At 45.6% G+C, this 27,733-nt stretch overlaps 2 protein-coding genes across 6 annotated transcripts in view; one reads left to right on the forward strand and one right to left on the reverse strand.

Moving 5' to 3' along the window:
* The window catches only part of LOC309372222 (uncharacterized protein), a 29,981-nt gene extending 28,840 nt beyond the window's left edge, over nucleotides 1-1,141 (forward strand). For all 3 annotated transcript variants that reach the window (XM_081915565.1, XM_081915567.1, XM_081915566.1), the window contains one exon: nucleotides 287-1,141. In XM_081915565.1, coding sequence (XP_081771691.1) covers nucleotides 287-466 — 180 coding nt within the window. In that variant the 3' untranslated portion in view covers nucleotides 467-1,141. The remainder of the gene's footprint in view (nucleotides 1-286) is intronic.
* On the reverse strand, nucleotides 1,056-27,733 carry PRICKLE4 (prickle planar cell polarity protein 4). Of its 3 annotated transcripts, none has more exons than XM_081915588.1 (8): nucleotides 27,318-27,733; nucleotides 10,981-11,149; nucleotides 9,659-9,766; nucleotides 7,985-8,122; nucleotides 7,148-7,351; nucleotides 4,900-5,086; nucleotides 3,441-3,764; nucleotides 1,056-2,377 (listed from the first exon to the last, which is right to left on the reverse strand). In XM_081915588.1, the coding sequence occupies exons 2-8, from the start codon at nucleotides 11,131-11,133 to the stop codon at nucleotides 1,815-1,817; spliced, it is 1,677 nt and encodes a 558-aa protein (XP_081771714.1). In that variant the 5' UTR covers nucleotides 11,134-11,149; nucleotides 27,318-27,733; the 3' UTR covers nucleotides 1,056-1,814. The 3 variants fall into 3 exon arrangements, with proteins under 3 accessions (XP_081771714.1, XP_081771715.1, XP_081771713.1); XM_081915589.1 differs by lacking the exon at nucleotides 27,318-27,733 and adding an exon at nucleotides 27,063-27,145; XM_081915587.1 differs by lacking the exon at nucleotides 27,318-27,733 and adding an exon at nucleotides 26,653-26,684.

Consider the following 27,733-nt stretch of genomic DNA (forward strand, 5'->3'; position numbering starts at 1 on the left):
AAGCAGGGCATTCCCAGCCCTACCAGGAGACGCTAGGGATTGAACCCAGGATATTCTGCAGGCAAAGCAGATGCTGTACCACTGAGCTACAGCCTATCTCCCCACTATAGCATTAAATAAATAATTCCTTAGAAAAATTATTTTCTTGCAATCTGGGTTTTTGGTGTGCTAGGACTCTGGACTGAATGTGACCAGCCCAGTAGATAAGTGAGGTAGAACTGTGTAGAGTGGCAGTCTTCAGATCGCTGGCGATTTTGCCTGACAGACACTTTGCCCTTTCCTACAGGCCTATCAGCGAGTCCTCCTCAACTTTGCAGTGGTGACTGCCATGCTGTTGGAAACAAAGCCATGCATGGAGGAGGCGATGGAAGCAGCCTTGCGGGCCAACTTGAGAAGGATCGGGAACTACTATGAATGCATGCTGAAGGACTTCATTGACAGTTATGACTTGGCCAATGCCATCTAATAGGATGATCTGACTAGTCTTAAGGCATGTTACACAACAGAGTGAATGGGATGGGAAGCTGCATGATTTGGTAGCTGAGGCACTGAGGTTAGCTTCCTCTTGGTGGAAGATGAGAAACTCCGAGGGGTTTGACTGAAGCAGCAAGGGTAAGGCTTGAAAGTATTGTGCAGATGCTTAAGAGTATGGGAGAAAAAGAACACCACCTCATAAGGACTTTTTTTCAGAAGTAGATTGTTTGGAGAAGTGTTGACTCACCCCAGGGACTTCTGAAGGTGTCAGAAGGAGTAAGTTGAATGGGAGTGGTAACCTGGTTTTGGCATACTACCCTGTTAGGGTTAGCTATTGGAAAGGTTTGCCTTTTAATCTTGCATCAAGATTTCCAAGTAGGATGGCTAATTTACATTTTTTATATCTCTCTAACCACGGCTCTCCTGCTATTATAGGCAGAGAGAAAAATGGAGGATTCCTGCCAGTGCAGAAGCTTTAGTAGCTCCCCACCCACAAAACTCTTGTGAAATGCTTTTTAGATTTGTTTCTCGAGAACTTAAAAACATCTTTTTAAATAAAAATGACTGATGAAGACAACACATCTCTTGGAGCTGCCTTTATTTGCTGAGTGTGGCTTCCCTGAACTATCACTGTTCAGACAACTATAGATAGAACTGTATAACTTTTTTTAGCATCCTGCTTACAGTTGCCAAGTCAAGCATTCAATGATTAAGGCAGGGTTAACCTATTTATTCTTCACACTGCACCTTTTGAAAACACAGAAATTGGAAGGATGAGCTGGTAGGGAGCCAGAAGGATCTTGGAACTTGTGCAAAATGTGTGCAGGTGGTGAACAAAGGGGTACAGGCTTGTTTCACACGCTCTACACTACAGCATGTGCTGGCCAGTGAGCTTCTTTAAGTATTCATCCTGTAGTAGAGAGTTTAGAAGCTGAGAGTGTCCTGCCCACAAGGTGCTGCTGAATTATACTAATCTTTACATGTTTCTTCCCTGTGTAACTAGGAAAAAAGGGGAAGGGGGAGCTGCAGGCCTTTGAGGAGGAAAATGCCAGTTCTAAAGCCTCTGAAAATGCACAATGTGACCAAATTGGCAATGCAAACCTCTGTATATGTGAAAGTCTGGCTTCTCACTCAAGTCTGCTTATTCGCAGTTCTTCCTCAGCTTTGCACTTGTAGGGAGATGATTTTTCACTTTTCAGCACGCACACCCATCAACTGCATTGCTACATAAGATGTCTGCTTGTGACACTATTTCCACCTCCCCCCCCCCCGCAAAACACTTTTCGGGTATCCAAGAACTACGTTCCCTTTCTCTTCTCCCTCCTCCCCACCAGCCCAAACTAACATATACTGCAGTGTTTGTTGCTCGAACGTGCTCTGGCTGCCCACCCTATGCCTTTGCCAAGTGTCTCTTGCTCCATATCGGGTAGAACAATCCGCCTGGCCCCAGGCTTTGGGATGGGCTTTCCGAAAAAGAAGCCATCTGGCTCAGAGTCAGAATCTGAAGAGGACGAGCAAGTAGGGCACCAAGCATCGTCTTGTTCCACCACAGCTTCCTGCTTGCCCGTGCTGTCCTCGGGTGGCATTTGCGAGAAGTCCCTGTTCCACACTGATGTATGTGGGGCTTCGTAGGTGCTGCCCCTAAAGGGATCGTCTCCAACTTGCTGCTGAGGTGTTAGTGGGAAAGTGGACCCTGGCAGTTGGTTCTCCGTTAAACTGACAGTGCTGTGAACTACCTCTAGCCTAGAGGTTTCCCGCTCTGCTTGAGGAGAATCAGTCAGAAGTTCAGTTTTATCAAACTGCTGGGAAGCTATTCTCTTTCGGAAAATAGTGCTTGCTTCTTCTTGGCTCCTGAACTCAGGACACAGTGATGAATCCCCAGATGTGTGAAGTGTTTCCATTGCTGGTAATAAGAAGAACAAGCATATATTAGAGAACTGGTCTTCAACTGGTGGGTCATGCCTTAATCCAAGGTGGGTTGCAACAGGAGCAGCCGCACCGCCATGCAAATATATGGTAAAGTATTAAGAAATGGATCCCCAAATGCAGGTTTGCTTTAATAGTGGGTCTTGGGTCTGAAAAGACAGAAGTCACCTGTATGACGACCCTAAACTCCCAAGTCTGACTGCTGAATAAAGTCTATAAGGCAAGGGCGGGGGAGGCTGTGTGGCTTCTCCTCCAGCTGTTGGTCTTACCCAGCATGACAAACTAATTGGGGATGAAGAAAGGTGCAGTCCAGCAACATCTAGAGAAGGGCAGTCCAATTTTATATACCAAGAGTACTTTGACATGGGACCCGCAGGCTGCACACTGCTTTGTCACCAAAGGGCGAGTGGGAGCAAGGCCAAAATTTTACACACAACTGCTGGCTAAGCAAGGTGCCGGGCTTTGGGAAAGGGATGCAAGGACCCTCATGCCTCCTTCCCAAAGCCCAGCATCTTGCTTACCCAGCTTTGGGAAGCTAGTGTGAGGGCTGGCAGGGTGTGTGTGTGTCAATATTGCTGAGGACCATCCTGATCTAGAGAGCAACAGGCTCCCCTTCTCCATTGTAGATAATCTTATCAGGACAGACATGTAAGAAGCATAAACATCAACCTTTTCTATTATCGGGCAGAGATGCTATCTGGAATCAGAATCTGGCATCTAGTGAAGCCCAAACCTCACCAGGGCTGAGCCCTGTGGCCTCTTTTTGAGCCTTGACAAGGGAGGAGCAAGCAAGCGTCTCTTGCCCCTTCTGTGTAACAGTGTGGATTGGGCCTCATGGCAAGCAAATGTGCTGTGGTTACGGCAGCAAACTCACTCAGTAAGGGCAGCTAACTAAGTCACTCAAGAGACCTTTCCCCCCCCCACCACTATTAAAAAAAATCTGGAATCAACACTACATTAGGAGTAGAATAAGGTAGGACTGGGGAGCCTTCTATATCATTATCCCTGCCGCTGAAGGCTGATCACCACAGACATCTTACCATCTGAATCTGCTGTTTCCTCACAGGCATTAGGGTTGGTTCTTGCAGCTGCAGAGGAACAGCCTGGGCTGCTGTATCTAATTCTAGAGATGGGTGTTGAGTCAGGGGATGGAACAGAGATGAAAGCGGAGTCAGAGGAATCTGAGCCAGTGGAAGACAAGGCCGATTCCTTCTCTAAGTTGCAGGCCTCAGAGCAGAAGAGAAGCCCATTTTGAGTAGTGACCAGCTGGCCTTGCAGTGCTTTTTTGCAAATGCTGCAGCAGAAGCAGCAGGATTTGGCGTGCCAGTGCTGACCTTGGAGGGTGGCTTGCTCACTGTCAACACCTGCAAGAGCAGAACAAAGCACACTAGTTTAACTATAGGCAATTTCAATGCAGAACTTCGTTTGCATTTATTGCTGATGTGGCCTCCTTGCGCCCCCCTCCCCGGTTAAATAGGGGATATGTCCAGGTACATTTCAGACCCCAAATGAGAAAGTAAAAGGAAAACTGGCTTTCATACTGCTATGACAGTATGATGATGAGATAATACAGGCTGAAAATTAATTTGGCCACTTCACCCAGCCAGCCTATGGTTTATCACATTCTCCACCAGGAGCCCCTGCATGATACAAGCTAAACTTTTACTATCTATCTGCTTGATCAAAAAGAGAGTTAAGTTGTAGTGCCAATGGTGCTACAGAGTCATACCGATGTTTCTTCATCATTTACCAGATTGCCTCTAGTTTGAAGAGGGTGTGACTGGATTTTTGTAAGGCTTTTACATTTACCAGTTTTGTGAATAATATTAACTGAAAGGTTTAGAATCTGTCTATTATACGATTGCTTTAAATGCTTATACCAAGGGGAAAGCTTTCTAAAACCATACTATGAATGATTAAACCAATTACTGCAAATAATATTTTAGAAGGCTTGGGATTAGTGAAATGCATGGAGAATAATAGTGCAGTGCAATACCTTACTCAGAAGATCCATCGGCTCATCTTGCATGCTACAGTAACATAAGCCATAGCTTAGTCAGTGTGCAGACTTCTGGGCCACTAGAGAGGAGATCACAGCCACTTTGCTCCTTCTCCAGTCCTACTGCTGTGAGCCAATCCATTATTTGGATCTGAACCCGGGTTCATGGTTTGTTACATTTCAGACAAACCATGAGCCATAACCAAGGTCTGTTATGATTTGCGGTTTGGCTGGAGTGAGACGTGTGAAAAGCATGGAAGTCAAACCACGGCTCAGTACGCAGCAGTACTAGAGGAAGAGCAAAGCAGCTGTGATATCCTAGCCTCCCAGCTTCATGCAAAGGCATGGTTTAGCTTTGTATTACATGAGCAACAGGTTATCGAGTTCACTGGAGTTCACTCAGTATAGGACTGCAGTTACAACAGAAAAGGTCCATCTGTCACTGAGCAGCCAGACACTACTGCATTCTATGCAAGACCACAGAAATGCTCAGCACCTACCAATGATCTCTCCACAGGCTTGGCAGACATCTGCGTACAGACTCTCAAAGCAAGCACAGCAGCAGGGCTGGCCACCCTTCATGACATAGCGCCGTGCCCCCAGGGGCAAGTCACACTCGAGGCAGCAAAAGTGCTCTTCATGCCAGCGCATGCCTTCTGCCTCCATGCACTCCGAGGTGAAGATCAGCTAAAGAGGCAAAGAGAATGCCAGATATCAAGCATGCAGTGTGCTGAGGGGTGCATTTTCGCTCCTAATTCTTTGAGGTAGTTTTGTCATTGTAGACCAAGAAAATAAAGCTTTCTGCACCAAAGCTTTACTACATTCAGCAAAATTGGCAGCATAGTTATTGTACCTAAAAGCAAGGCTGTGCGTAAAGATAAAGGTAAAGGGACCCCTGACCATTAGGTCCAGTCGTGGCCGACTCTGGGGTTGCGGTGCTCATCTTGCTTTATTGGCTGAGGGAGCCGGCGTACAGCTTCCGGGTCATGTGGCCAGCATGACTAAGCCACTTCTGGTGAACCAGAGCAGCGCATGGAAATGGCGTTTACCTTCCCACCAGAGCGGTACCTATTTACCTACTTGCACTTTGATGTGCTTTCGAACTGCTAGGTTGGCAGGAGCAGAGACTGAGCAACGGGAGCTCACCCCGTTGTGGGGATTCGAACCGCCGACCTTCTGATCGGCAAGTCCTAGGCTTTGTGGTTTAATCCACAGCGCCACCCGCGTCCCTACTCTGTCCCAAAATAAAATTCTCTGAACTGAACACATTGTGGAAACATCATATATTTATTCACGTATTGTTTTATTTTGATTTTCCCCTTAATGGGAACTGTGCCGCAACATTATTTCCTGGATACTGGAATTTAAGGCTTGAAGGTTTCACCAAATCCAGCCTACGTAATTTCTAACTTATCTTCGCAAATACAGAAATTTAAACACCAACTCTCATAAAAACAGAACAGATTTTCAAACTTGGGTATTCTTTTTTGTGTGGAAATGCAGAATGCATAGCACTAGCCTCAAGCCTAGTATATACACACAGACCTAGTTTTGTTGCACTTCACTTTGTTGCACTTTGCAGATATTGCTTCTTACAAAGATGCAGCTGCAGCTGCAGGCAGCCTGGCCACTTCCTGCGGAAGGAAGCCCCGCACCTCTACAGCAATGGAGCTGGCTAGGGCTGGAGCTGGGTTTCCCCCCTCCTACATCCGCAGCTGGGGGGGGCAGGCTTAATAGAGTGCAATATAGTGTAAATATAACTTTTATATGCACCGGGAAACACCCCAAAAATAGTGTGTCTCGCTTTATTACTCTATTTCCTTTATTATGGGGGTCAGGAACTGAACCCACAATATCTCCAAGATATGCCTATATTTACTTAGCATGGAAATAAGTTTTGTGCCTTTAGCAGGTCATACCACAGTGAACCAGTGGGCCTGCTTTAAGATACCACTGTAGCACTTTTCATATTAAATTTGGGAGGGCTCCTCCACGGTATCTGGATGCCTTCATGGGATAGTCAAAGAACACACAAGGTGGATGAAACTTCATTCCCCTGTATAACTACAAACCTCATCTCCCTGCTTACAATATAACATCATTTTAATTGATACTTCTCACTACAGAGAAAGGTAAAAGGGATGCAGGTGGCGCTGTGGTCTAAACCACTGAGCTTCTTGGGCTTGCTGATCAGAAGGTTGGCAGTTTGAATCTGCACGGCGGGGCAAGATGCCATTGCTCTGTCCCAGCTTCTGCCAACCCAGCAGTTTGAAAGCACACCAGTGCAAGTAGATAAATAGGTACCGCTGTGGCGGGAAGCTAAATGGTGTTTCCGTGCTTTGGCACTTGTCACGATGTCCCGTTGTGCCAGAAACAGTTTAGCCATGCTGGCTACATGACCCGGAAAACTGGACAAGCGCCAGCTCCCTCAGCCTGAAGTGAGATGAGCGCCACAACTCCATAGTCACCCTTGACTGGACTTAACTGTCCAGGGGTCCTTTACCTTACTACAGAAAGAAAAGTTTGGTCTTTTGGAGACGGCAAATAACCACCTCATTGTGGATAGGTGGAGATTATAAATAAGGTAACTGCTGATCTCTAGAAAGAAATCTTGCAATCCCTATGAAGTTTTCAATCTTTCATTGCAAGTCCTAACCAGATTGAAGGTGGTAGATTAAGATCAATAGTTTCAAGCAGAGATTAGGAATTGACACAAGACCCCAAGTGTTTTTATATGTGTATACCTACTTGATCACATGAAGCACAGCGTGGGCGGAAGAATTCTGCGTGGTGCCGGCCACAATAGATCTTCCCATCTCGCTGGAAGTAGATGAGATCTACTAGGGGCTGGTGGCAGGTGTGACAGACAAAACAGGCAGGATGCCAGTAGCTCTGGTCTCCCAGCTTAGGTGCATAAACACCTTTTTCACCTCTGATCAACCTCTTACCACACTGCAAATCAAGCAGAAAGGACCTTTTTATCTATGGTGCATCTTTATCTGCTCTTCCTGCAATACATTATTGCTGGCTACCCACAACCCAGGTTGTGATCTTCATGGACATGTGATATCCTCTTATTAGCTTTTTTTTTGGGGGGGGGAGAGGGAAATCAACTTTTTCGTTTCAACAATTTTTTGTGAAAAAGGATTTCATTAAATATTGTGTCTTTCTGCCTCACAACAGGCTTCCAAGGTTCCTGACGTCAGTGAAAATTAATACATAATAGAAGGCTTATTCACAGTTACCTTTCCTGGCACAGTCCGCACTTTAAAGCTCTGCATCCAAGAGCCCCCCTTTGCATAATAATAATAATTAATAATTTTATTATTTATACCCCTCTCATCTGGTTGGGTTTCCTCAGCCATTCTGGGTGGTATACAGCATTTCTGGGCAGCTTACAGCTTTGGACCTTTCCCCACTAAAACCCACTCAGCTCAACTCAAGCAAATGGCAATCCATAGAAAACGTGTGTGTAGCATCAATCTTCTCTAGTTCTTATGCATAGCCAGGGGAAAGCAAACCCAGATCTTAGGCATCTCAGCCATGAGAACACTAGTGTCCAGTTTTAAAGAAAGGATGGCTCACCTTTTTACAAAAGCACCCGTGAATTGTGGGGGGCACCAGGCATGTGACTCCCTGTCCCAGGGATTCCTGCCGTCGCTGTGAAGCAAATATCCGTAGCCGCTCCCTTTCCTCCTCACCAATGGATGGGCAATATCTTGCCTTAAATAAAAGCACAAGATTGTGTCAAGACCCAAAAGAGCATTCAGATTTTCTCCAGGCAGACAGCTGCTATGAAACAATCCACAATTGATTTCAGAAGAACTGGACATCAAATATGTTAAGCTGTTGGTGAACATATCAGACGACACAGCAATTCTTCAAACAGCTCTTGTTTATTCACAGGCCAGAACAGAACTGAACTGAAGGGTTCAGCCAGCCTGCTTAGATAGAGCTCCACTAGAATACAACAGTAACCATTCTCTGTAACTATCCAATCATTGAACGTCACTTTTGATCCCTTATTTGCATATGTGGACCTGAGTGAAAACTATCTACAGTATCCCCCTGCTGGCCCAGGGTGAGAACTTCAGCACATAACAAAATAAATTCTACTTTATTTCTAATAGTAAATCCTGATACCGTAGACAACTGTCACCCAACTCTTAACACATGCAATGCTGCACGTGTCTATTCAGCAAGCCCCACTGTGCTCAATGGGACTGACTTCTAACAAGTATGTTGAATATGACTGCAGGCTAACTGACTTTCCTTAGTGCCTTGGAATGTTTTTGTCCATCACATACATCTTTACACTAAGATTTTAAAAGAACAAAGGCATTGCACTATTGGGTTTAATTGAGCCAGTCTTTCAAACAGAGTGCAAGGAGAACTTATTTGTGTGGACAGTGTCACTGCATGGTCCAGTCACTAGGTGGCAGCAGACTCTGACAGGTGGAGTCAGGATTTTCCTGTAGCTGTTCTGTCTAGCTTCCTAATTGGTGTGTCTTATAAAGCCTTCCATTAGTACAGTATTTATAGCAAACTCTGGCTCACTGGTCCTAGTATGTCATCAGAGCTACAAAACTTTTGAGGCAACAAAGAATTTGTGATAGGATTATGTATGTTACCCAAGGGGATCAGCAAGTGCAGAAACAAGTACACAGTCTCTAAATTTCTGAATGCTAAATTTTGGGAACAAATAGCAAGGGCTAAATAAGTCAATCTTCGTTTCCTGTTCTTCCTTCCCAGTAGCACCCTCTACCTGTCTTATTCCATTAGAGCAGTGTTTCCCAACCTTGGGCCTCCAGATGTTTTTGGCCTACAACTCCCATCATCCCTAGCTAGCAAGACCAGTGGTCAGGGATGATGGGAATTGTAGTTCAAAAACAGCTGGAGGCCCAAGGTTGGGAAACACTGCATTAGAGGAAGGAAATGAAGGTAGAAGATTTGAACTGAACCAATGTTACACTTTTACCTTCACTTATAAAGGGGCTTCTTTTGCAGTACTTCCATAGAATAAGTATGAAGCTATGTGGTTAAGACTTTAATTAGAATTACAGTGTGCTTCCAAGACTATAAATAAGAGCACAAATCTGTCCCAAATCACTTTAGAGGCACTGGCTGTGTTGACATTTATTAGTGCATAAAATGAGTACCCAACTATTTGTGGTCTGGAAAAGAGTAGAGTTTTAATCAGTTTTTCCAAGCAAGGCAAGATTGCCTAATGAAGACAGAATGTAAGAATGGGAATCTTACATCGCAGTCTTGCGGGGGCAGCTGCTGAAGGAGAGTTTTGATGCGGAGCTGGTTCTGGGTGGCAACAGGGACTGCATCTGATGAGTGAGAGTCAAAGTTTGGTGACACCTGCAAAAGCAAACAAGATTGAGAAGCAGAGATGGAGTTGTGTTTTCCCTATGAGTTTAGGGAACAATGCCTGCTTGCACCGCTGTCTTCCCTCACAACCCTCCCCCTGGCAGAGTTGGCTGGAGATCTGAGATGTTTCCCGTGGGAAAGGGTAAAGCCCAATGGAACTGGGTCTCCTGCTGAAGGACTAATGAAAAGGAACTGGCAGAATAAGGAGAGGAGAGCTGGCTTAGCATTCGTCTGCATTAGCATGCATTTACAGCATAGAAACCTATCCCCCAAAAGGCTGTGTTTCTCAAAAGCTAACCTTTCTCTGCTGCATTTGTACTTGGGCAAGCAGCAATACACAGCCAAATTTGCTCTGCTGTTTTTGACTGCCCTGCCCACAACTCTTCTTCTTTCCATGGAATCAGAAGCCAGAAAAGGTAGGGTATGCCACAGCACTGATGGAACAGATCTGGGGGTACTTCCAAGCTGTTGCTGCTTTGGAGTGGAGCTGAATCACATACCATCAAATTCAGATTGCACCATTAGAGTTGATTGGGAGTTTTGTGCAACCTAACCAAAAGAATGGACTTTTAGTAACAAGGGAATGAGGAAAGGTGATGAGGACAGGCAGTGGAAAGTGTGGAACAACAACTTGTTTTGACGCAATGTCATCTAACCTCCCCACAGACATATAAGAAGGAATTCACTCATTAAATAGACAACATTGTCTAATCCAGGGGTAGGCAACCTAAAGCCCGGGGGCCAGATCCAGCCCAATCACCTTCTAAATCCGGCCCGCAGAATCAGCATGTTTTTACATGAGTAGAATGTGTCCTTTTATTTAAAATGCATCTCTGGGTTATTTGTGGGGCATAGGAATTCATTCATTCCCCCCCCCTTCAAAATATAGTCCGGCCCACCACATGGTCTGAGGGACGGTGGACCGGCCCATGGCTGAAAAGTGTTGCTGACCCCTGGTCTAATCTACCTGCAAACAAATCAAGATGAATGCTCAATAAAAAAGGTTGTCTGGAATTGCCCTGGGTGCTTTTGGTTTCTAACCCCAGAGGGAAGTAAAATAATAATCAACAGCAGCCTTGCCATTGTCAGCAATTAGAAGTGATGAAAATGGAGAAAAGGCAAACTTGCCATGAGATTTCCAGGAAAAACTATTGCAACATTTAGAACAGTCTTCCACATAAATATATCATCAAGTTCTGCCTTACCTCTGCTGGGGGAATTTCTGTGACAGGCCCCGAGTAATCTTCCAGGGCGCAGCCAGAATCACTGTCTGAAGATGAAGCAGGTAGTAGGTATGCCAGTGTTCCACCGCATGGAGCCTTCTCTCTCTGGGACCAAGTAGGGCTTGGTTGAGACATCAGCAGAATGGAAGTGCTGGAAAAGAAGTGCCTGTGTGAAGTGACTGGGCCCCTCTTGGATAGACTCCCCAAATGCACATAGCAAAGTCACCAATAACTGTGATCATCTCGGTCATCCATCTGTTCAATGGGAAGCATCACTGAGAACTTTAGGAGCATTAAAACTATAGCAGGATCATTTGGTGTACAGTAAGAGGCAGGGAGTTAATGGAGTACAAAAATAAGAGCACAGCCAAAATATTGCTATATCCAGAAGAACACTGTGCTGCATGGGCTCCTGGAACCGGGATCCTCCCAAGTGCTGCACAAAAATTTGGAGATTTGCTTCCATAACTAGCCAGGGGTTAGAGTTCAGGTGCTGTTGTCATTTTTGTATCACCTGTTGGACTTGGTCATGTGTGCTGTAAGAATGCTAACTGGGGGGAAATGAAGGCAACAAGTCATACACAGATTTTCAAAATAAAAAGACCAATATGACCGAGCTGCATTTTACCACCTTAAGCAGTGTCTTGGGTTTTATCTACTTGAGTAGTGTTGAGACCCTGAGATGAATGCTAAAAAAAGATGCAGAAAACATGTTCAGAGAAAGAGTGCAAGTCCCTACAGAGCATCTATGGTCTTTGGGTAGCTCCAAGGAGAAAAGGCAACTAAGAAAATACTTCACACATTTATAGGAAGTTGAGACCTATTTCCTTAAAAAGAATGTGGTATGAGCCAGCAGTGAATTGTGACAGGACTGGGCAGAGGCAGTAGCATCTTTCCTGCAGTAGTTCTGTTACATTTGTTGAGATGGCGATGGAGCAGGATGAGGTGGCTGTGACATGGGGAGGGGGACGGACGGACTCTGGAGTAGTGGTGGCCACCAGCAAAGACCCAACTGCCTATGCCTCCCTTCCTCACAAGCAACCACTGGTGTGAACCAATAGAGAAAGAAGCTCTCTGTCTCTGATGTCATTGGTATAAGTAGCCAATCAGAAAGATGCGGGTTCCATTTTCTTAATAGCTCTGAACTTCCATTACAGAACAACTAGCCAGTGTAGACCAGCTGAGATGTTGTATGAAAAGCATTTCACTAGAAAGATGTACTGTATTGGAAATAAAATCCATGATATTGGTCCATTTCGGAATTCCTTGCAGGGGGTTCTAAAGAGGGTTACCAGGTGAACTTTAACAGTTGTGTAGAAGACAGAATTCCAGCAGAGGTGGCTTGTCAGTTTTCCCCAGCTGTTACAAGGTGTAGAAGCCCCTGTCCTTTTCCCCATCTGCTACCTTAGTTTGAAACCCCAGACACTCTAGATGGCACTGTTACATCAAAATATAAGGGTTCTGTTTTTCTGAACAAGGAACCTCAGAATTGGAAAACAGAGATGCTGTATGTACTTTTGTAATCCAAGATTTTTTTTAAAAAAAGAATTATTTAAAAAGAAAAAAGGGTGTTAAAAACTGCTGAAAGTTTGGCACAAACCTTGATAACTTTTCTTTATGAGAAGTGTTAAAACCTCTCCCCTACCCCCTTGATCTAAAGCCAAACAGTTTACACAAGCAACCAGTGAACTGCAAAACTATAGCAGACCTGTAGCACTTCAGATTGTGGAAAGGAAATTGGATGGTTGAATGCTTTTCTGTTTTGGGGGTTGGGATGTGAGAGAAGGCTAAGCTGGAATTTGTCTCTCCGGCATCCCCTGCCTGCAGTCTGAAATGGTAAAGTCCAGGAACATTTGTTGCTTTTGTTAACTAGGCCGAATGCTTTGCAAAGCCTGCCATTTTAGGCAAGCCTTTGGAAATCTAGCTGCGGTTTTAATTTTGCTACTTTAGGGTTTCAATACCGCCAATTTGCTGCAATTATTTTTATTTGGTCTTTAAGCCTCCTCAGGGATTTGAGAGGCGGGATAGAAATTTCAATCAACACACTTTTAATGTTCGTGTTGTGACTGGTTGCCTTCATATGCTTGGCACATGCCCAGATCACCAGCATAATCCATTACTATTGTGTGCAAAATGTTATACAGTTGCTGATATGTATGCTGGCATCTGGGTGTGTAGCAAACCTATCAACACTGTGACTGTGCTAATTCAGATGAGGCTGCCATAGAATCTTCTCAAAAAGGTTGTGTGAGTCAGAGCGAACTCTGCTGTATTTTCTCTAGTGCTGCCATAACTGCAAGCCAAGTATGTTGCTGCTGCCCATAAATTCATTTTCGGGAGACAGGCACACTTTGACTTCGGGCATTAGGATGAGCTGTAATCTATTCTTCCCCTCTGTGGCGGCGGGGGGGGGGGGGATATTTTTCCCCTCCACACCCTTACAAACCTGCAGCGTTAATCATTCCCTGAAGCTTGAGGCACTGGGGGCTTACACTGGGTAGCTTTCCTGGTTAATGGTTACACCATGGAAAGAAGTGGACTCATCTCCCAGTTCTCTTTTCCAGAACTTGCTCATTTCCTTCCTCCCGTGTATCTGTTTCCAAAACAAAAGAGAGATTGCAGTTTGATGGCTCAGTTCAACTGCTGTGATTACTTGGATGTCTTCCCAGAGTCTAACACTCTCCAGCTAGATTTCCTGTCCCAGCTCCAAATGAAGGAGAGAGAGAAAAGAGATGATTCTGGATGGGGGCTGGGGAAGAGTTAGTTAGATGCAACAGAGTCATGATGAATGATCAGCAGCTATGCTTTTAGGAAAAGAGTGGAAGGAGGTGACAAGATCATATATACAACAACAAGGATACTGTTTCAGCATGCAGGGATGTGAAAGCTCCTTCTGTCTAACTAGCACAAAATTCCTTGTTCAGTCAGAAAGACAGACACACAGGAGTTCTGTCTGATATAAAGACAGCCTTCCACAGCCTGCGGCCCTCCAGATGAATGTTGGGACTCCCAATTCTCATCAGCCCCAGCCAGCATGGCCAATGGTCAAGAAGGATGGAAACTGTAGGCAACAAACTTCTGGAGGGCTTGTTTCACGCAGAAGGTTATTTAAAGGACATTTCACTGAGCCACACACAAAGGGGTTCTAGAAAGTCTATTTTATAGTTTAACCACCCACCCAAGTGCTTTGTACTTTAATAAAAAATATTCCCTGACCTCTTTTGTTAGCTTACATAAGACTGAAAACAACTTTGCACAAATTCACCTTTACAGTCCTGTTAGTTATACCATTACTCTTGCTTTTTTCAACACTATTCACAGAAGCACACTGGGCAACTAGGCACCTGAAGGAGCAAACTGCAGCTTAGAGAATGGAAGAGCCAAGCTGCAAACTTTCAGCTTCAGCCTCAAACTGAAATCCCTTGGCCTAATAAGCAGGCTGTTATTTTTCTCGGGTCTAGCCACACATGCCTGTCGTTGGCTCAGAGCTGCCTCTTCCAATGTAATTAGTGCAGAAAGCTCGGGTTATGCTGCTGTGCACTTGGGTCAATAATTAACTCAGCAAATTAGCTAGCAAACAGGAGGGAAAACAAAAAGTTCAGATTCTGCTGGTTCCCATCACCTTACTTCCCAGAATCCAGTAGTAGCACAGATAACTTAGAAGTTTCCAGAAGGGTAGTCATGTTAGGCTGCGTATACACACATCCCCTAAACAATCCTGGGAACTGTTTGCCCCACCAGAGCTACAACTGCAGCACCCTTAAGCTACAGTTCCCAGGATTCTTGGGGACGGGGAATATGTTTTAGATGTATGACATTTTCATAGCCAAAGTCTGTTGTAGAAAAAACAGCAGTCTTGTGGCACCATAAAGACCCAACATATCTATTACAGTAGATTTGTTCGTGAACCACAGTCTGCTCCACCAGACTGCATGAAGCAAAAGCCTAAAATGTAATCCCACCAGGGCACTTTCTAAGATGGCCATATTGAATAAAGGAACTTTGAAGGGAAGGGAAACTTCAGCAGGAAACCACTGAAATACATTTTATCAGACAATTAAATTCTATCAGCTGTGGCTGTAATCAAGACTGGGGGTTTATCACCATGCTGTTTTTGTTAACTAGCTAACCAATGCCAGCATCACCAATAGTGCTTTGTTGACAGATGACCCTAAGAATTTTGCTTTCAGGTAATTTCTATGTCTGTTCTTTTTGTGTTTAATTCCCCTCTGATCTCACTCCTCTACATCCCCCCTCCACTTGCTAATTTAGGATTACACTTCATTCATCTGATGAAAAAAACACACAGATTACGTCATAATACAGTTGTTAATCTTTAAAGTGCTAGCTAAGGAATAAAAGGCATGGGAGACTGCTCTTTCTCTGGATTCCAAGAAACAACCATGTTAAGGTTTGTCTAGCTGTATATCACATCTCTCTCCAAGTCCAGTACATTTTAACATGTAAAAACGAAGCCCGGCTTGATTTCACCAGGAGGGCATTATCATGCAAAGAAGGTGGTGTAATCATGCAGGTGAGAAGAACCTTGCACCACAAAATGCATATTCAACAGGCATTCAAGAGATGCAATCTTGTTCAGCAAATTGTTGAGAGATTTGAATAGAATAAAAACCTCACTTATCTCCCTACATCTGTTTTGCTTCAAAGCTTTTTCAGTTATGAATTCAGGACACTACAGCACATAACGCCCATTTTCTCTGGAAGTAGATTTCTGCAGGATGGGGCCTTGGATCAAAACTAAAAGCTCCATAGACCTTGACCACCCATAAAACATGAAGGCAACTGTTGACTTAGTACAATTGTCACATGACAGTCACTTGAGACAGCTTTCAGTTGACAGCTTTTTTTACGCAGCATCTGTAATGCGTACAACAGGTTGCCAGGTGGATCACTGCCATTGTGCGAAGAGAGTCCATGTCGTGAGCAAGGGGGATCCACACTTGAAACAGCTTGCACATTGTAATCATAACATACGGGCAAGACCAGCCTTGCTACCCTGGGTCCTCACCTATAAATACCATCATGGGTCCAAAGGCAAAAATACAAATTAAAAGAACAATTTTAAACAGCTTGTGCTTTCCCCCACTATAGTTTATGGTATTTGAATAGCCGGAAGGGGAAATAATTAATCTCTAATAGTTCTAGAACACCATTAGTGGATAATTCCTAGCTGGGAGGACCATCCCTATTGTAACACCCCATGACAGGATACTAGACAAAGGATGCTTTACTGGACTGGAGCTCAGCCAGCACTGGACTGGGATTCAGCGGGTCACATATATGATGAATTATTACACCTGTTTTAAGCACACCCCATCCATTCTCTCATGACAAAGTAGGTTGACTGAGCAATGGAAAAACCCAAGCTTTCCCATCTTCCACCTGGTCAGAAGTGGCAATGACATCTGCACTACCTGCTTTGCTTATGGCTGGGGTCTCCAGCAGCGCCATAAACTAGAAAGCTTTAGTAAGGTAAAGGTAAAGGGACCCCTGACCATTAGGTCCAGTCGTGACTGACACTGGGGTTGCTCATCTCACTTTATTGGCTGAGGGAGCCGGCGTACAGCTTCCGGGTAATGTGGCCAGCATGACTAAGCCGCTTCTGGCAAACCAGAGCAGCGCACGGAAACGCCATTTACCTTCCCGCCAGAGCAGTACCTATTTATCTACTTGCACTTTGATGTGCTTTCGAACTGCTAGGTTGGCAGGAGCAGGGACCAAGGAACGGGAGCTCACCCCATCGCAGGGATTCGAACCGCTGACCTTCTGATCGGCAAGTCCTAGGCTCTGTGGTTTAACCCACAGTGCCACCTGCATCCCAATAAAGCTTTAGTAGCACTCGTTAAAAACAGGCATTCTGAAAACTGTGTGCTATGGTGATGAGAGAACGAGATGCTGAGAGAAATAAATCAGTCAAAACAAGGGGTCTCGAGAGACCCAAGTACCCACCCAAGAGGTTATCAGTTTCCTGTCTGTATTGTTTATTGCTGGGGCCTGGTCTTTTTCCAAGCAGCTTGTGCTGGGGCATGGTGATTCAGCCATGACTCTACCATCAGGTGTACCTGCTCATTCACTCACACATGATGCAGGCACATAGCAGATTAATCCAGCCTCAGAGAAGATGGCCCTATATCATTGTTCTTTGAGTCAAAAGTAATGCCTACCACAGGAACTCATACAGAAACAATGCTGAGGGTGGATAACCTTTATTCTTATACAGGCACGACCATTTTAGGTAAAGGTAAAGGTACCCCTGCCCGTAAGGGCCAGTCTTGACAGACTCTGGGGTTGTGCGCCCATCTCACTTAAGAGGCCAGGGGCCAGCGCTGTCCGGAGACACTTCCGGGTCACATGGCCAGCGTGACATCGCTGCTCTGGCAAGCCAGAGCTGCACACGGAAACGCCGTTTACCTTCCCGCTAGTAAGCGGTCCCTATTTATCTACTTTCACCCGGGGGTGCTTTCGAACTGCTAGGTTGGCAGGCGCTGGGACTGAGCAACGGGAGCGCACCCCGCCGCGGGGATTCGAACCGCTGACCTTTCGATCGGCAAGCCCTAGGCGCTGAGGCTTTTACCCACAGCGCCACCCACATCCCACGACCATTTTAGATGCATCCAATTGACGAGTAATTGCAGACACACGGGTTGGACCCGAAGGAAGGAAGAACGGGGGCAAAATGGGATGGGGAGGGCATTTATACAAGCTATGCCGATGCACACAGGGTACAGGAACTCCTGCACAGAATGGTTGTCGCCTGTATAATCTAAAATAAATCTTCTGCAATGTAAGGGTGAAATGTGCCTTCAATTTTAATTCAGGGGTGGCTGGGGAGAAAGTGTAACTCATCAAAAATGTTGTGAACCCACAACATGAAGCTGAAAAAATAAACAAAACTGTGTTACCATCTGGCTTAATCTGGCAACTATCCTTCCGTGAGAATTAATCCTTTCATGTGCTTCTAACTCAATGGTTTTATGTGACTAATCAATCAGACCGGCTGTTGGCTGTTGACAATTCTTTGTAATCAGTCCTGGTAATTAGTAAATTCCATCCTGCCTACCAGCTCAAAGGGAATGGCTTCCTTTACTAAACTTACTCCTTTCCCCACTTTACATCTCATCTTCCTTTCAAAATGAAAACCCAAAGCAGCCACCACCACCAAAAGTACATTAAAAAAACAAACAAACCATATGAACAGTATAAAGAGAAATTGTTACTTTATGGAAGTAATTAGCACATGTCTTCTTTCACCATGTCCTCCCACTCCACTTCCAAATTACTTCCACCCCCATCACCAAATTTAATATCCATGTATAGGATTTTCCAGGACAGCCTATGCTCAGAGGAAACAATGCTGAAGACAATGAACTTAGTAAAAATAAGTCTGATTAGAAACGTGTAGGCAAACACTGGAATAACAGGAGTGGAGCAGCAAGCAGAGGCAGTGCTGCTCCAAGACACAAGACACAAGACAGAACAATCTTGGCCACCATTCAAGACACCCCAAAGTGCCAGAGCACACTGGTTGTAAACCACTGTCTTAAAAAGCTATTACACAAATCTATGGCACGACTGCATTTGAAATACTGTATACATTTCTGGTTACCTCACCCAGAAAGCATCTTTATAGAGTTGGAAAGGTTCAGAAAATAGCAACCAAACTGATCAAGGAGATGGAGAAACTCTATCAGGAAAGGTTGCCCACCATATGGAGATTTTTAGTTAAAGCCAGTATGAGGTGATATGAAACAAGTGTAGAACATTAGGCACAGCACAGAGAAAGTGGACAGAAATTTTTTTTTCTTCTCCTCTCCTAACACTGGAACTCGTGGACATCCAATGAAACTGAACATTGGCCGATTCAAGTCAGAAAAGAATGTACTTCTTCACTCCCACAGGAGGCAGCGATGACCACCAACTTGGGACAGCTTTGAAAGAGGTAAAGGCTTTCAAGGGCTACCAACACAATGGCTATCTTCACGTTGAAGGCAGTATCCTTCTGACTGCAAGTGCCAGGTGTTGGAAAATGCAGGAGGGAAGAGTGCTCTTGCACTCAGGTCACACTTGTGGGCTTCCCATAGACATCAGGTTGGCCACTGTGAGAAGAGAATTGCTGGGCTGGGTGGTCCATTGGCCTGACCCAGAAAGCTCTTTTTACGACTTCATGAGTGGTGAACCTCTTAACTCATAGGCCAGGTCCAGTCCCAAAGGCACTCCAAACCAAAGCAACAGTGTGAATAACACCGCAGCACCAGGTTGAGAGGAGAGGTTTAAACCTTTTCTGCCTGGCTCATTTCTGCAATGGGAAGGAAAACTGCACCCTCTGTTCTTCAAGTGATCTATCTAAAAGATCTTCTGTAATGATATTCCCCTCTAGTGCAGCCCTGGGCCAGGCAAGGGAAGTTTCAACAATGGTGAGGAAAATAACCCACCACACCTGCATTGCCCTTATTATAGAAGTATAACATGAAAATCCATTCTGTAGATTATCCATGCAAAATGGCGATAATGTTCTTAAAAATATTTTTTTATTGATTTTCCAATATCATTCCAACAGCAGCCTCATTATAACAACACCAATTTTATCCGATTAATACAATTATTCATGTCTTCCTTCACCATGTCCGCCTACTCCGCTTCCAAATTACTTCCACTCCCATCACCAGTGATAACTCAGAAGTTGAACGGAATCCATTCTGGAAGTCTGTTTGACTTTCAAAACGTTCGGAAACCAAGTTCTTGTAACCAATCAGAAGCCGTGGAAGCCCCGTCAGATGTTTGGGTTCCAAAGAACGTTTGCAAACCGGAACACTCACTTCCGGGTTTGCGACATTCAGGAGCCAAAACGTTCAACTTGCAAGGCGTTCGGGATCCAAGGTACTACTGTATACAATTTAATTAAACTGCCCCCTCACATGCTAGAGTTGATGGCAAGAATGTTCTACTTTACTGTTTTGTAGCCTCCAATAATAAAGCCTAACTCTAAATAAACCTCTGATGTACATCATACTATTCCTGCCTACTCGAATACACAGGTATACCTGCCTCCCAGACCACAATGTGATTGGTCTTCTCTTGACAAGCAGCATATGCAGCAAAAAATGACAATTGTCATCACATGAATCCTTGGTACCTGGGGTAGACCTGGATTCACTGAATCAGAAGGAAGGAGGGATGGGAAAGAAGAGTAGAAACTGTGAGAAGTATCCCTGTACAAAACACATGGCAGGTGTTATTTCATATCTACTATCCCTAACAGCACAAACATCCAGAATGCATCACCAGAGGAAATTGTGCTCATGCTCACAATCTGACTCCCACCTAGTGCTATGAACCGAAGGCTGTGCTTCTGGCCCCCACTGTGTGGAAAGGAAAGGTTAATTTCCATCCTGACCTGCATTTGACTTTCGGAGCTGCAATGTGGCATGCAGCACCCCCCATGGCCGAAACATCATCCTGAAAACAATGTTTTCAGTTTACAGCTGTAATCAGCCTGGGTGTGGTATCAGCGTGGTCTTATCTCATGCCAAACTGTATCTCTTCAAAGAGGAACAAATTTTCCCCAAAGCAAACAGAACAGATTTGTATAAATCCGAAACAATAATGTTCTGCAATAAAAAAAATAAAAAAGAGAATTGTAGCTGAGATGGGGAAGCAGAGAGAATGCCAACTGGGGAACGGCTGTAAATCTTTTCATGATGAACCACAACTGACACCACACCTATCAGGAAGAGGCTGAGGCTGCAAGGTAGACAAACCCTAACGCACCTCTGTGATGGGATAGCATAATAAGGAAACTGTGGGTAAGAAACAGCATAAGGGGGGAAACAACATGACATTCAAAATTACCATGAGACCTTGAAGTTGCAACACAACAGTAATAACCTCAAAAGCACTTTCTTATCTATACAACCAGTTATCCAGGGATAACTGCTGCTGTGGCTGTTGTGGGGGAGACTGCCATCTTCCCCACCCAGAGACTCCTGTTGTTGTTGTGGTGGCGGCAGCTGTTGGGGAGACTGCTGTCTCCCCCACTTGGAGGATTGCTGCTGCTACTACAGAAGTGAAGAGGACTGCAGAGAGGACTGCAGAGACCAGGTCCCTGGGCAGGCAAGCAAAGTGGGAACAGTTGCTGCCCCAGCTGGGCCTGGTCCAGCTGCTGGGACAACGCTATAAAGCCTGCTTAGAGACATCTAGTTTGGTTGTCCTGGGGATTTTAACATCCATACCAAGGGGCCTTACAAGGGGCCACTCAGGACTTCATGGAAAGCATGGCCTCCATGGGGCTGTCCCTGAATAAGTGTGGCCCAACTCATAGCCATGGACATGCCTTACACCTGGCGTTCACCTCTATGGACATGGGTGATCTGACACTAAGTAAAAGTGAAACAAAAGAAGTGCCATTGTCGGATCACTTCCTGGTGCAACTGGACTTCTCTGTGACCCTTACCCTCTGCAGGGAGGTGGGACCAATTCGGATGGTCCACCCCCGCCACTTAATGGATCCAAATGGTTTCCAAAGAGTGGTAAGGGATGTTTATTGCATGTTGATGGCCTTTCAGCTGATTCCCTGGTGGTCTGCTGGAATGCGGAGTTAACCAGGGCTATCAACTGTCTGGCTCCAAAGCATCTTCTCCGATTACATAGAGCCTGGACGGGCCCGTGGCTTTCCCCAGAGCTGAGGGAGAGGAAACAATTGCTGAGATGGCTAAAGCGCTGGTGAAGGAAAACTCATTCTGAATCAGACCAAACACAGGTTAGAGCTCAACGTCAAGCCTACCAAGTGACGATAGCGACAGCGAAGAAGACCTCCTTTGCCACCTCTATTGCATCTGCAGAAGACAGCAGCAGGAGACTCTTTCAGGTGGTCCACAATCTACTGGAACCAACTTCACCACTGGGGTCTAGTGAGGACCCCAAGATCTCCTGCAATGATTTTGCAAAGTGTTTTACAGATAAAGTTGCTCAGATTTGGAAAGAGGTACCGTAGATTTCACTGTGGTAGTGGGGCCAGGGCAGGAGAGTGCTAGAGTCCTGTCTGGTCAAGTTGTGTGGGATCAATTCCAATCTGTTACCTCCAAGGATGTGGACAGGCTTCTTGGACAAGTGAAACCGACCACCTGTCTCCTTGATCCTTGCCCATCTTGGCTCATAAAAAGGAAGGGCTGGGCGATGAGCTCCACAGGGTGGTGAATGCCTCCCTCTGTGATGGTGTCTTCCCAGACCTGCTTAAAGAAGCGGTTATTAAACCACTTCTTAAAAAACATCTTTGGACCTGGCCAATATGGCCAACCATCACCCAGTCTCAAATCTTCCATTCTTGGGCAAGATGATTGAGCGGGTGGTCACTGAACAACCCCAGGCATGCCTGGAGCATGTGGACTGCTTGAATCCCTTCCAATCGGGACTAAAACTGCCTTGGTTTAGCTGGCCGATGATCTCCAGCGCGCCAGGGACTGAGGTGGAAGCTGTTTCCTGGTCCTGCTGGATCTCTCAACGGTTTTTGACACCATTCATCCTTCTGGACCATCTAGAGGAGTTGGGAGCTGGGGGCACCGCTCCTTCCTCCTGGGCCGTGTCCAGAAATTGGTATTGGGGGATGAGTGTTCAGACCCCTGGGCTCTCACTTGTGGGGTGCCTCAGTGCTCCGTCCTCCCCCCAATGCTTTTAACATCTATATGAAGCTGCTAGGAGAGAGAATCAGGGGGGTTGGGCTGGGCGTTCACCAGTATGCAGATGATACCCAGCTCTACCTCTCCTTCAAATCTGAACCAGTGAAGGTCCTATGTGAGTGTCTGGTGGCAGTTGGAGGATGCATGGCGGCTAACAGATTGAGGTTGAATTCTGAAAGTACTGCATTTGAGGGCCAGGGCAGGAAGGTGTGGAGGACTCCCTGGTCCTGAATGGGGTAACTGTGCCCCTGAAGGACCCGGTGTGCAGCCTGGGAGTCATTTTGGATTCACAGCTATCCATAGAGGCACAGATCAGTTCTGTGTCCAAGGCAGCTGTCTGCCAGCTACACTTGGTACTCCGGCTGAGACCTTACCTCCCTGCAGACGGTCTCACCTGTTTGGACTACTGCAATGTGATATACGTGGGGCTACCTTTGAAGGTGACCCGGAAACGACAACTAATCCAGAATGCAGCAGCTAGACTTGTGACTGGGAGTGGCCGACAGGATCATGTAACACTGATCCTAAAGGATCTTCATTGGCTCCCAGTGCATTTCCAAGCACAATTCAAAGTTTTGGTGCTGACCTTTAACGCCCTAAATGGCATTGGCCCAGTATTCCTGAATGAGCATCTCTACCCCCATCGTTCAGCCTGGGAACTGAGCTCCAGTCCCGAGGGCCTTCTGGCAGTTCCTTCATTGCAAGAAGCAAGGTTACAGGGAACCAGGCAGAAGACCTTCACAGTAGTGGTGCCCTCTCTGGAACACCCTCACTTCAGGTGTCAAGGAAATAAACAAGTATCTGACTTTTAGAAGACATCTCAAGGCAGCCCTGTATCAGGAAGTTTTTAATGTTTGATGTTTTAGTATGTTCTCATATATGCAGTGAGCTGCCCAAAGTGGCTGGGGAAACCCAGCCAGATGGGCGGGGTATAAATAATAAAATTATTATTATTATTACAACTACTACAATAAATCAGCTGAAACATTTTGACAAAGAGCAACCACTCCCAACAATACAAAAAACTTTGGACTCACTTATTTTTCATGTTGTATTTTTCACTAAAAAAATAAGGTGGGATTATTTCTTTGGGTGCCCCAAACTTAACCACTGATATTTAGAATACTCAGTGGACAGCAAAGGGGTACGGCTAGAATAGTCTGGAATTATTTGCTTGTGTGGATGGAAAATAGTATTCAGGATAACTACCTTGTGATAACAACCTCTGAATCTTGAATTTGTGAATTACCTACAGTGAACAATCATACACCTGCTACTGTTGATTGCAATGTCTGAAGAAACAATTACCATGTCTACTCAGAATAGGACTTATTTCTGAGTAGGCATGGGATTGTATCTAAAGTGGTGATACCTGATTCACTCCATAAACAAAATGATTTCTGCTTCAACAATGAAACCCACTCCTTTTACACTGCCTAACACCCTAATCTGTTCTTGAGATTTCCTTAACACCCCAGAGCAGATTTGGGGAAGGCATGGGGTACTCATGGCAGAAGGAGGGAGGGAAGTGCTGTTGCACACACGTAAATACTTGCAGTCATGGAATGATTAGGACTGCACTATTAGTGGCTGATCTATATCATATAGTAGTACAGTATCCTCTTAGAGATGTACTGCTGATGGCTACATGTAAGGGATTGTATTTTTGAATGCTTTCCCATGTAACCTCCTCGAATGAAGAAAATAAGCACATCAGGCAGAGGGTTAGACGAGAGCTTTTTCCTTTGGAAGATGAATTTGCAGGGAGCTTTGAAGAACACTTAAACTCCATGCACACATCCTATCTGCAGCCTAAAGATTGCCTCTAGCATTTAAAAGGCTTAATGCAGACTGATTCTAAACAGGTTTACTCAGAAATAAGTCTCACCTAGTTACTCGTGACCAACATGGAATTAAGTGTGCTTTGGATTGTGGGCTTCCCCTTTACACCAGCATCCTACAGGGGGGAAAAGCCTCAATAGTTCTGAATTAGGGTTGTTAAATTTTAGCCTGGGCACTGACTTTTTAATTTTGGGAAAATTTGTTTATTGGCTGCTCCCCCTGCAAATAATAGCACAAATCTCAGTTAGGAACTATCTGGCTGTGGGGAAGGGATTGACCTCGACGTTACAGAATTAACTGAGGAGCCTGATGTTAGTCCACTCTCCAACAGAAATCTCCCTAAAATATAACTGGCATAGGTAATGTATACATTAGTAGATCCAAAGCAGTGGGACACATTATGCCCAGGCTTAACCCGAGAAGGTGACCAGCAGGGTTTACATCAGAAGTGGAGAATCTTTTCCAGCAAAAGAGCCACAAGCCAGTAGTGGGTGGTGCTGGTAGTAGGTGGGGCCAGAAGCAAAAGATGGTGGAGCAATGAATGCAAATTAAATCTTTATACAATCCTTTCTGCTCTTTATCCAGGCAAGCAAGCAAGCAGCATGATCATACTTCCAAGAACATAGTCCTGCCAGACAAAAATGTTTAAGGAGGATGCAAAGCAGAGCCAGCAAGGGCTGGGGGAGTTTAGGGAGGGTGTGTGGCCTGCAGAGTCCCCAAGGCCAGAGAGAGAGGTTTGGGGGGCACACTTCACCCCCAGGTCTGATGTTCCCCACCCTAGTTTAGAATCTAAACTTGTTTCATTGACAGGGCCCATTCTGGGAATATGTGATGAATCTGAGAACACCCCCCTGAGCATGTGCAGAATGCAGTTAAAAGGGAAGTCGGAGTAAGCAGAGCCAGCCTTGCTTCCCTTATCTGAATTGAAGGGAAAGATTTCCAGGTTTTAAAAGTTCAGGCAAGTTTAAACTAAAGCCCTGACAGCTCCTGTTTCCTTAAAGGAAGTATTAACCGTACTTCTCAAGTTATCAGACTTCTTTTTGGAGCAATACTGAAAAACCTGGCGGACACACCAATCTCGACATTATTTCAGGTCCCCTATCAGTGCTGCACCGGTAGATGCACCTGTCAATAATGTAGATTGCCCAGGACAGGTCACAATGCACCTGAATACAATTAGATTCAGCACTGTAGTCACAAATCTCAGCAGACCAAATACTCAAAACAACTACCTAACATTTACATACACCTGTCAATCTATTCATTATCTTTTCCAGATTTCATTTTAAACTCTGTAACAGAAAGAAAGTAGTTTCTAGGTCAACCTTGATAATCTAGTGCCCTCTATATATTTTGGACTGCAACTCCCATCATCCCCAGCCTAGGACTCATGAGAGTTGTAGTCCAAGACATCTGGAGGGCACAAGGTTGGCAAAGGCTGCTTTAGGAATAAAAGGCTACAGGCTCACCTTTTGAAAGGGGCATATTTCACAAATGCACAAATCCTACATGGGTATATCCTCTGTACTGAAACTCACATGTACCTTATGTGTGTTCCAAGGCTGCAATATTCTGAAGTTACCAACCAGACAATATGCAATCTATTTTTTTAAAAAAGTACCCCAGCATCTTTGACTTTGCTGCAATGCACCCTGGGTCATACCTTTCAGATTGTGTGCTGCTGTCACACTAACTAACTTGACTTATACTGATTTTATGCATACACAAGTTTTGCTCCATGCGCATGCTAGAGGAGGTTCCAGCTGGCAACATGTTCCTGTATATGCAATAAAACAGACATGGGTGCAGCCACATGTTAATAATGTAACTTGTACCCTATGGAGCCACAAAGAGGGGAAAGATTTTGCATGTACTGTTATTTCTGTCCACAGGTGAGGGATAACGAAGAAATATTTCTTTCTCATCCAAATTATCACCATCTGGTTCTGTTTTCAGTAACTATCAAGGCAGGAAACATTTTTACGGGCCGCCTGTACACAGGTACACACTCACTTGCAACAAAAGATTTAGAAGAGGACTAAAGATGCAACCTATAATCCCAAGTAAACGAAATGTGATATTTGTGACCAATTAGGATCGAAACGTTATTCTTACTTACCAGGGTGGAAGTTCCATTGAGCTCCAAGGGAGCTCTTACTCCTATGTAAGGGTTGCAGCTTTACTGTAAATAGTTTGCAACAACAATCTGGGAAAAATAAACATCAGCAGATGTCCCTTATATTAAAAGGATTATCCCTTATCCCAGACTATCTGTTTCTCTCTCTCTCTCTCTCTCTCTCTCTCCAGACACAAGACCTCCAGGATGCTGTTGGTGCAATCCAGAGTCTGTCCAACAATTGCCCTGGCTTTAACAGAGCCTCATTACCCCCTTGTTACAGCACTTTGGTAAACCTGCACAGGACTGAACCACTTCGTGCCCAGCCTCAAACCACGGCTCCCTCTAGCTCAGTACTGCCTACACTGACCGGCAGCTGTTCTCAACGGGGGGTCACCCCCGGCGTCACCTACCTGGTGACGCCGGGGATTGAGCCAACCAACCCCCAGGCCCCTTCTGCCAGCAGAGCAGGTGCTCCTCCAGCTAAGGAAGACTAACAAGCTTTCAGGTCGCAGGCGGCGTCTCCCGTCTCTTTCCTCTACCAGGAAACCAGCAGCCCAGCCCGCTGCTTCCCCCTCCCCACACTCTCCAAGCTTCCCGGGGGGGGGGGCCGAGAGTGGCCCCTCAGGAAACCGCCCGCCTCCTCAGCGGAAAGACGCCCCGGACACCTTCATTACCTGCTGCCGCCCTGGATTCCCCCTCGGCTCCTTCCTGAGGGAACGCAAGAGGCGGACGCAGCGGCAGGAGCCAGTCGCGCCCTCGACGCTGCTTTTTTTCTGGGGCGGAGGCGGCGAGGAGCTCTTTCCCCGCGCGCTCCACCTGCCTTGGCAACAGGAGTCTTCCCGGCTCAGCCCTCAGCGGTGGGAACTTTGAATGCCGGGGAGAGAAACGAAACCAGGGAAACGAGGGGTGTCCGGACTCCCCCCCCTCCCGCTCCTTTCCCTTTGCTGCGTCTTTTCCTCGCCCAGGAGGCGGGCTCCTCTTCTGTGTCCGCCAGCGGGGTCCTAATTACAGAGCTTTCTGTGCAGCCTCAACAACCGGCGGAGGGAGCCAATGGCAGAGAAAGCCGAGCAGAAGGCAGAGC

Source organism: Podarcis melisellensis (assembly GCF_964234715.1).
Source record: "Podarcis melisellensis genome assembly, chromosome: 6".
NCBI lineage: Eukaryota > Metazoa > Chordata > Lepidosauria > Squamata > Lacertidae > Podarcis > Podarcis melisellensis.

Excerpts from the sequence above, each read along its gene's own strand:
- PRICKLE4 (XM_081915587.1), bottom strand. Across the intron at positions 9,767-10,980 it reads CAGAAATTCCCCCAGCAGAG|GTGTCACCAAACTTTGACTC; the intron begins GTAAGGCAGAAC and ends TTGCTTTTGCAG. Across the intron at positions 8,123-9,658 it reads TGCCCCCGCAAGACTGCGAT|GCAAGATATTGCCCATCCAT; the intron begins GTAAGATTCCCA and ends CTTTTATTTAAG.